General features: G+C 33.2%; 2 protein-coding genes across 3 annotated transcripts; one reads left to right on the forward strand and one right to left on the reverse strand.

Moving 5' to 3' along the window:
• Positions 1–342: 342 nt before the first annotated feature.
• Positions 343–3,347, reverse strand: LOC114175136 (DEAD-box ATP-dependent RNA helicase 6-like). The gene is made up of 5 exons (XM_028059908.1): positions 2,997–3,347; positions 2,495–2,729; positions 1,840–2,078; positions 902–1,082; positions 343–564 (listed from the first exon to the last, which is right to left on the reverse strand). The coding sequence occupies exons 1-5, from the start codon at positions 3,120–3,122 to the stop codon at positions 560–562; spliced, it is 786 nt and encodes a 261-aa protein (XP_027915709.1). The 5' UTR covers positions 3,123–3,347; the 3' UTR covers positions 343–559.
• Positions 3,348–4,921: 1,574 nt separating this feature from the next.
• LOC114192952 (protein GrpE) lies at positions 4,922–9,433 on the forward strand. Of its 2 annotated transcripts, XM_028082664.1 has the most exons (4): positions 4,922–5,242; positions 7,556–8,074; positions 8,447–8,586; positions 8,872–9,063. In XM_028082664.1, the coding sequence occupies exons 1-3, from the start codon at positions 4,994–4,996 to the stop codon at positions 8,549–8,551; spliced, it is 873 nt and encodes a 290-aa protein (XP_027938465.1). In that variant the 5' UTR covers positions 4,922–4,993; the 3' UTR covers positions 8,552–8,586; positions 8,872–9,063. The 2 variants fall into 2 exon arrangements, with proteins under 2 accessions (XP_027938465.1, XP_027938464.1); XM_028082663.1 differs by lacking the exon at positions 8,447–8,586 and having other exon boundaries at positions 4,929–5,242; positions 8,872–9,433.
• The last annotated feature ends 254 nt before the right edge of the window (positions 9,434–9,687 follow it).

Raw genomic sequence — 9,687 nt, forward strand, 5'->3', positions numbered from 1 at the left:
TATTAATACATTGTTTCTCTTTCTTGGCCTTTTTATCAGTTAAGGCAAATATTTTTTGAAATTTTTTGCTTAAAATGATAGAAAAATTTATTAAGCTTGAGATATTTGTGTCCCTTGACAATGCAGTATATTATTGTTTTATTCTGTTAAGTAGTCCCAAATGTTATTGAAATATGATTGCAAAAACAATTAAAACTCTTTGGAATTTTATCAAATACTTGGAATGAGAAATACTTTAGAAATTTCATATAGAATAAACTAAATCACGCAAGTTAAATTAAAAGGCAAAAGCTAACTATGAATCAAATACTACAAGTTTATCATTCTTTAAATTCATCAAACTAAATGAAGGTTATGTTTCATTTACCAAATCTGATCTATCAATTTATACATTGTATTAAAAAACAATTACTTGACATCTAATTATAGACTTTCTGAAGTAACATATAATAGCTTGGAGACTTTATTTTTTCCTTAGAGGAATTAGCTTGTAAGCATGTTATAACATCATAAACGACACTAACAATACAGAGTATTCACTGCTTGAGCAACAGCCAAATCAACCTGAAAGAGATATACATGCACACAAATCAGTAACAGCATCTGCATAATTGAATTGTATAACAGTGGAATAGAATTAGACAAGGCAACCTCTTGCTTCAATAAAGGGCAATAGTGATAAACATTAGGTGCAAAAGTACAATTAATAGTTAAATAAAAATTATAAAGCATAAACCATATCAAATGAACCATAAACCCCAACACCCCCTCCCGAACACACCCGAGAGACAATAGATAGAAGTAGATGTGTTACAAACAAAATTTTGATATCAATCAACTTTCATCAGTGGGAAAGATCAATTGCTCACAAGATCTATTTACAGATATTTACATATAATACCTTTCAGAGTTAGCTCATCCGTAATGTTAATAACGTATGGCTTGCGTAGATATCTATCTTTGAAGTCCTTAACATTAACAGGAAATGTAGCAGAAAACATCAGAATTTGACGGCTTTCAGGAAGAAATTGAATAAGCTGTTCTATTGAAGGTTGGAACACTGGGGAGAGAAGCTTATCAGCCTGAGAGAAAATTATATAAAACCTTGTTATTGTCATTTTTTTTCTAGTTTGATAAACAAACAATTCATTATTGGTGCAGAAGTTACATGTACAAAGAGGAAACAAAGAAACCTAAGAACAAGAAACACGATATATACCATGTCAATCTCTTCATACATCACCGTCCAGTAAACAGTCTAGCATTTTATTCCAACTAAATTCATCAAGCAAATGAACATAAGAGGAATTAATGTTAAAAGTTCTAGAGAATGAACGATGCACCAATACTTGAATCTGTGTCACCTATCCGTGTCTAATGTATCTAATACTTTAAGATATACTTTTGTGATGACAATAATTTATAATTTTTTAGTTTGATAATATTTAATGCATTTGATTTTAATTTGAATTCACACAATAACAATCACATATTTACCTTATTTTTTAAATTTTTTGTACATTTTTCAATATGCATATATCACATATTGTATTCTATTATTTATTTTATCCTATTATTTTTACAATAAGTATATATGTGTATTAAATACGTGTCATATGTGATACACGTATAGTATCTAATACACATATTGTATCCGTTAGGAAATAAAGAAAAACGTCATTGGCTCAATATTTATAACATGAATCAGAGTCACAATAAACAAAGCCATTGTTTCTGCATTCTTACCCTCATCTTCAATCCCTTTTGTAATGCTATAAACAGTATAAATTAGTCAATGTATCTCTATCATTCAGTAAATTTCAAGAGAAATGTAACTACCTCATCCATAACAAGCATAGAGCAATATTTCAGAATGCAAACACCCTTCTTTACAAGATCTAATACTCTTCCTGGAGTTCCAACTAGCAGATGAACTGGTTGATATAAACGCATAATATCATGTGTCAGGCTGGTAACACCTGTTGTAACCATAACTTGAATTTTCAAATGTTTTCCAAGTTCTCTACACACTTGGGATGTTTGCAAAGCCAGCTCTGTAGTTGGGACCAATATTACAACTGCATTACAGTATATAACAAAGGCAATGATCAAGACCTGAGTGATTTTTTTTTTTTTAAAACGTGGCTTCATAAAAATACACTTAAAAAGGTCAAAGAAACGGGCAATTAGTATCTTTCTGGAGTATGGACAAAATGCTGAAAGAAGATAAGAAAAAACAATATTAAATCAAGCTTGTTTAAGTGAATACTCGGGAAATAATGTTACAAAACTAGTTGGACCTTCCCTATCAACAATCATAAATACCAGTTAATTCTCTCTCTGCGTATCTCAGTTTTAATAAGAAAACACTGCTTTAGTGAGCCAACAAGCAGCCAGATACAAGAAAGGCCAACAAATTGGGAACAATAAACATAATCACTTCAATTATATTTATGAGAATTCTTAAAATACTTAATGTAAGTAGAGGTCGAACCTTGAATAACATTATTATCCTGATCAATTTTTTCCAATCCAGGAATGCAAAATGCAGCTATTTTGTCTGTTCCTTTATTAGCCCTAGCAAGAATGTCACTACCAGTAAGAGCAATGGGAATGCTTTCTTTTTGGATAGGAGATGGCCTCTCAAAACCCTTCTCGTATATTCCCATAAGCAGCTCACGCTTCAAATAGTAATCCTCAAATTCATTTCCTTTAGTAACTGTCACATCCTTAGAAAAACAATGAATAAAGCTCAAGACTTGCAGAAATAATATAATATAAAGGGTAAGAGATTACAACAGTTAACAAGAATTGCAACAAAGTGTGATTACGATAGAGATTTTGAAATTTAATTGTCCAAATTACTGAAAAATGTCAGTCTCAGATGCCTAGGAAACAGAGTATATTGTACTAAATAAGGCATTATTTAGTACGCCGGCGAAGACGGAGAGTACTCCGACGTCGGTGAAATTGAAGAGCAGAAGCAAGGAGGTTACCGCATCGAGGGGGGTGGAGAAGCGCTGGAGTAGGGAGACGAGGATGGATCCGGCCACGGAGGCGAGGACAAAGAAGGCGGAGAAGCGCGTGTAGCGGCGGAGGAAGAAAGTACAGTGAAAGAACATGTGTCCAAAACTACGTAAATTTTGCGTCTTTGAAACTAACTTGCAAGATATGATGAAGTTTGAAGGGGTAGATGTGAGACTTAGGGGAGAATTTTACAATAATTCAACCTTCCACCACCAAGCTAATGATGGGTTCCGAAGTTGGCATATAAGCCAAGTCATTAGAGGATCCCTCAGCAACAATAGTAACCTTAATAGTTGGACTAATTGTGTGTCTTTTACAACACATATTCTTTATCAAGAACAACAAACTGGGTTATTTATACCTTGTGTCTCCTACAATTGTTTATAATTAATGCGACTAATTATCTTACAAGAAAAAGAAGGTAATTTTTCATATTTGATATTAGCGACAAAAGCATAGTTAAGTTAGTAGATCGGAACACTTATTGTGATATCAACTATCTTGTAAGTCAAACTTTGGTAGCACAAACCATTCAATGGCAAGTGCACCAGTTGCATAACAGTGAGTAATACATATTTATCATTCTCAAAACACTTATATTATACATTACAATAATTAAAATCGATAACTGATTTGACAAAATAATATTTTCATAAAATTTGTTGATGTTTAAGGCTTAAAACTATACAAAAATAAGTAATTTTTTTTTTAAATTTTATCAAACATTTAAAATGTAAAATAGATTAAATATGATACAATATATTATTGCTAGGGTTAGATTTCACAAGTCTCACTTTCATACATATAATCACTCAATTTCTCTCCAATTTAGTACTAAAGTCAACTCACATGATTATTTAAACCTTAATTTCTTAGTAGAATAAATCTAGATTTTATTGTTGAGAGTCAATTCCTTGAATACTCAACAAATAAACCAACTTTCACAACAAGGATTTAAGACTACTATTGAATCAAACTTCATTCCTAGATATAAGCTTAATTAGATTTTTTTTTCGATTATAGATTACAAAAGATATTTTCAAATATCCAATAAATCAAGTATCAAGTTATAGATGATAAAACCACAACAAACATTAAACACATAAATAAAATACTAATATTGAATAGAAATACATATATAAATATAGACAATATCAATTATATGAGAGTTTAGTCGGTAACATCTATCTCAAACAAAATAAATTTAACTTTTAATTATCACGAAGAGTGAAAAAAAAAAGTAAATCACAAAAGAAAATGGAGATTAAAAATGTGACAATGTTGATAAAAAAGTATGGTTTGAAAAAAATAGAACACTTAGAAGAGGAAAAATCTATACAAAACAAATTTCTCACATGGTGATCAACACATACCCGATGAATGAAAATACAAAACATTATTATAACTCAAAACCAAGCTCAAACCATGATAAACATACCCAATGAGAAAAGAGAACATTGATGAAAATATAGGGAGATAAACATAAGATATTTCAAGTGAATGTTTTTGTAATAAACAAATTAAAATAAACTACTTATATCGAATTGAAAAGTTAAACAAAAAACCACATATGATAGTTGTGAAGTAATAGCATGGAGAATTTATTTCAATAATCGTATCTATAGCAAAACCTTCTTTATATATAAAATTCTTTTATTAATTAAGATATAAATATAAATAGACCAAAACTGTACAATTTTTTTTTATTAAACTAAAATAAAATGGACTGACGACTGCGCAACCTAAGATTGTTCTAGAAATTTGATATTAGATTTCGTATCCAAGGGTTTCCTCTAAAACGAACACTACTCAATCACCACCATCTGATTAAGCCACACCCCACCTAATCCAACGGTCGTTTCCTTCCCACCATATTTTTCATTTCTTAAGCGTCGTGCACTCGCCACTCACTTGCCCCTTATCTCTCTATTCCTCTGTCTCTCTCTCTCTCTTTCTCTCTCTCCTAATGGCCACTGTTCTCAGAACCCCCACTTTCCGGCCAACGCCTCCGCCACGCGCTGCTAAGTCGCCGAAACTATCGCGAGTCGCCGTTGTCTCGTTCAGACAGAGCACTAACTGCAGGAGAAAACCCTCGCTCCTCTCCTCCCTGGGGTTTCCTGCTGTTCCCTCTCTGCGGTTCGTCAGGTTCGTGCCCTTCGCTTTCGACGGCGACACCGAGGCTCCACAGGTTCAGGAACCGGAGGTTCAGGTTTTGGTGAGGATAGCTAACGCTTTTGTCTTTTGTTACTTATTTATCGGCGGAGGAATCGGAACCAATTTTAAATTTCGGGTTTCCTATTTGTTTGGAATTTTAGCATTTTCTGATTTGGTACAAGGAGACATATGTTAAAATGATTATAGACAGTGTGCCGTAAAATCGACTGGGTGTGACATAAGAGTGTGAGGGGTGTGTTAAGATTCTACGTAAATTAGACACAATGGCCGATGCATTCCTTATAATTAATTGTGTTGTGCTATTGTTCCCTCTTAGAAATGTCTTTAGGAGTTGAGTTATACCTAGTTTGTTTTCAATTGTAATATCAATCACCTGTTTCCTTCAAATGTATACTTTAGTATGGTCTTGCGACTAACTTTTTAAGTTAAGTCCACATGAGGTTTGCGATAAGGATGAAACTTAGATAAAGTTCCGTAAGTGCTGTTTTGTCACTTCCTAATCAGAATTGGTGTTTCATCTTGAAAATTTGCGTATTTAAGCTTTGCATTCGAAAATTATACAAATTACCGAGGTCACACTCCAATTCTAATTGTCCAAAGATTGAATATAGGGTTTTAAGTATTAATGCTGCTATTTAATGTTTGAGGGTATGATGTTGTAGTTTTTGGGTAAGCAATGCTGCACAGCTGGAATGTATATAGGGCTTAGTGGTTTATGTATGCCGAGGAGTATGGAAGGTTTAGCGAAATAAAAGTTAAGCAGATAATGGCCGGTTCTTCTGGTGCAGTACACAATGAAAGAAGAAGACTCTTCTTGATGATACTGATCTAGTATTTAGGGAAAAGGATCTTCCATAAAAAGGGTGAGGTTTGACACATGTAGTTCAAGATGGGACTTTTCAGACTTCATTACATTCCTACATGATCTTTTAGAAATTATAAATTATGATTATCAACCCTTTGTTGTCTAACTCTATACCCTTGTGACTTTATGATTGTAGATAGAGATAATGGATTAACTTGCTATCAAACTCTAGTTGGGACAAACTTAGATAATCTCGTTAAAATTGTGTAAATTGGCATAAACACGAATTAGCTACTTTGGAATGAGTGTTTTTTTTTTCTCCCTGTTCACCCTTTGGCAATAGTGTTTTACTAGGGCCAAATGATTTGGAGAAATTAGCTCTTTTGAAATGTTTTCACTTGAGGAACTTGTGTTTATATGCATGCACATTACAGAGCTGCTGTTGATATGTTTTAATAAGTTTTATAGGTTTAGTTGCTCAGTTGGTCCCCAAATTATTTTAAAAATTTTAAGTAGGTCCCTTAACTAAGAAAGTTTGGAATTGAGTCTTGGTAATGCACATCTTTTTTAATCCTTGGAAGGGCTAGAACTAGAAAGTGACAATCTATGGCATTGTTTGACAGCCAGAAATTGACCATCTTAAATTGGCATTTTCAGGTGGTTTCATCCCGCCAATAAAAGGAGGGAATAAGGAATATTCCGTGGTAGATAATGGTTAAAGGATCACTAACCCTAGGGACTTGATTAAAAGAAATCATATGATTAAGGACCTATTTGAAAATTCCCATATAATTAGGGATCGACTCAGTAATTAAAGGCTTTTTATAATATGGAATCTCCATTAGTTCATGTAAACTCATTAGTTTGACAGCATCTTGTATTAAACTACTACGTCCTAGGAAGGCATAATTTACAAGAAAACAACTCTCTTATTGTAATATTGGATTTTTATTGCTACCTCAAGCACATTAGGTGAGTCAGTAGAACATGTAATCAACAAAATATAACAAAATCGAATCAATAAATAACACATAAAGAAAATTAAATAAAATATCTTGAAATTATAGAAGATAGCTCCATTATAATTATTTTCGTTTCTACTTGCTTCTTTGTCAACTAGTTTAAGATTCCTCCTTGAGTTTAATTGAACTATCTAGTTTGACAAGCTTGTAGGCATGTGTTATGATATTTAGCATGTTTCTAATTTTCCTCCCTCGTTACATTTTTTCCCCGTGTTATATTATATTATTTTGTTCTTTAGCATTTGCACTGTAGTAGTCATCTTTCATACTATGCATACCTCTTCCTAATGTAAGAGACATCAAGCCATATTTGATTTTTTTTATCACTACACTACATATTACTCTTCATAATGGAGTATGAATTTATCAATACAAGGTTTTGACTCCACACCACCTTTTTTGGCTCATACAATTTTAGACTTTTCTAGTATGATTTCACGCTTGAGGAATACACATCACTGACATTTTGTAATTTGACTAGCTCAACAAAGAAAATAATGGGGGTTCTTATGTACTAATGTGACAGGACCCTTTAGATGGTGCTGTTGACGTAAAGGACAGTGCAAGTGACAATGAGGGTAGTGATGCTGATGAAGCATCTGCTTCACCTTTTGTATTGTTACTTCAATCATACAAAGAAGCATTGGCTAGTAACGATGAAGTCAAAATCGCAGAGCTGGAATTGTCATTAAAATCCATTGAAGATGAGCAAATAGAACTTGAACGGAAAATAACTACTTTATCTGAAGAGTTGTCAGTAGAAAAGGATCGGATTCTAAGGATTAGTGCGGACTTTGACAATTTTCGGAAGAGGACAGAGAGAGATCGCCTTTCACTGGTCACAAATGCTCAGGGTGAAGTTGTGGAAAGTTTATTGCCTGTATTGGATAATTTTGAGAGAGCAAAAACCCAGATTAAGGTGGAGACAGAGGGAGAGGAGAAAATAAACAACAGCTATCAGAGTATATATAAACAGTTCAATGAAATTCTAGCTTCCCTAGGAGTTGAACCAGTGGAGACAGTTGGAACACCCTTTGATCCACTGGTAAGTTAATCAGCATTCAGTAATTTCAATGAGTAGACTTGTAGATAAATTCAAGTTTATCTAACTTTCAAGGAAAATAATCTTATCATTGTAGAGGGGATACTGTTTTATGTAAAAATGAAATTGAGAAATTTAACTTTTCTAAAGGCTGGAATGCACCAAACTTCTATAATTGTCAATTTTTTTTCGTGCACTAATGCCCTTAAATTTTGTTCAACTTCTGTAATATAATTTATAGTCTTTGGATTATTTCAATGGACTTTAGCTTTCATGAAAAATATCTTATTTTTGTTTTAAGAAAACATGTTTTCTTTGGTTCCAGTCTTCCATTACATTTTTTATGGCATAATGCTGTCATCTATGATGATGCAGGCACGCAAACCTGTTGGCTCGAAATTCAATCATGTCCTTGATGAACTTTTTCAAACACTTTATCAAGCTTGTTCAGGTTTCATGAAGACCTTGACACGCTTTTAACCCAAAGCAATTCGTGATTGTTTCGAGCCAACTTGGTGAGTGTAAAACTGCATCACAAAAAATGAGAAGGGTTTTAGTAAAATCTGTTTTTAATCTCATCTCAACACATAATGTTAGTTAGTTAGAGAATTACTTCCAGATGGTTGGCTTTATAATACTTTATTTCAAACCTTTTGTGTCAGCTACAGCCATAAATGAAACACTAGACATATGGTTCTGTTGTCTAGAAATTTTATTTTGTTTGTTTCTGAAGTATCGGACATTAGAGTCATGAGAACTAGTTTTTCTGATAAATCATATTTTCATTTTACTTGTTAAAGCTACATGAAGCAATTATGCGTGAGGATTCTGCTGAATTTGAGGATGGGATCATAATTCAAGAATTCAGAAAGGGTTTTAAACTTGGTGACCGTCTATTACGTCCATCAATGGTGAAGGTATCAGCTGGTCCTGGACCTGCAAAGCCTGAACAGGAAGCACCGCAAGAACAAGTTAACACTGAAATCTCGGAGGACAGTAAAGAGAACGAGGGTGGAACAGAAGCAGAGTCTGCTTGAGTGGTCAAAACTTTTGCATGATTTCAGTTTTGAAATAGTAGATCAATTTTAATCTCCAGGGACATAATGTTGGCTGTAAGAGTTGCTCCAGAAAGTATTCCACTCAAGTTTCCCCTAAAAGAAAGTAGTCTCGTGAGATTTTGAATTATATTTTGAATTTTTATGTCTTTCCATGGCTTTCGTAGAGATGACTAAATTTTCAGAGGTACCATTTTCCTGAAAGGAAGATTAAGTTGCAAATGATCAATTACTTTGCACCTGAAATCAGAATATAAATTCTTTGGTTTGACAATGCAATGCTGCAATGCATGACTTATTTTGGTTCTTTGAAAGCCTCAATTATTCTGTACATAATTTTACACAACTGAAAACAGTCACACATCTATCCTGTTTGTTGATTAACGAAAAAAAACAATCCACATCTCATCTTGACTGTCATTAGGTACAGAGGGAAAAGGAATTGCTAACAAAATGAAAACAGTGTAGGATTGTAATGCGTGAACTTGAAAAAGGAAACATTATTATGTGCTTAGAATTTTTTTAGAAGCTTGAACAAATCCAAGCTTCAAGCCTACAGTA

This window comes from Vigna unguiculata, chromosome 1, assembly GCF_004118075.2.
Source record: "Vigna unguiculata cultivar IT97K-499-35 chromosome 1, ASM411807v1, whole genome shotgun sequence".
Taxonomy (NCBI): Eukaryota; Viridiplantae; Streptophyta; class Magnoliopsida; order Fabales; family Fabaceae; genus Vigna; species Vigna unguiculata.

Excerpts from the sequence above, each read along its gene's own strand:
- LOC114175136 (XM_028059908.1), bottom strand. The coding sequence starts at position 3,122 with ATGTTCTTTCACTGTACTTTCTTCCTCCGCCGCTACACGCGCTTCTCC. Across the intron at positions 2,730-2,996 it reads TCTCCACCCCCCTCGATGCG|GATGTGACAGTTACTAAAGG; the intron begins GTAACCTCCTTG and ends TGTTTTTCTAAG. Across the intron at positions 1,083-1,839 it reads CTATGCTTGTTATGGATGAG|GCTGATAAGCTTCTCTCCCC; the intron begins GTAGTTACATTT and ends ATTTTCTCTCAG.
- LOC114192952 (XM_028082663.1), top strand. The coding sequence starts at position 4,994 with ATGGCCACTGTTCTCAGAACCCCCACTTTCCGGCCAACGCCTCCGCCA. Across the intron at positions 5,243-7,555 it reads AACCGGAGGTTCAGGTTTTG|GACCCTTTAGATGGTGCTGT; the intron begins GTGAGGATAGCT and ends CTAATGTGACAG. Across the intron at positions 8,075-8,871 it reads GAACACCCTTTGATCCACTG|CTACATGAAGCAATTATGCG; the intron begins GTAAGTTAATCA and ends TACTTGTTAAAG.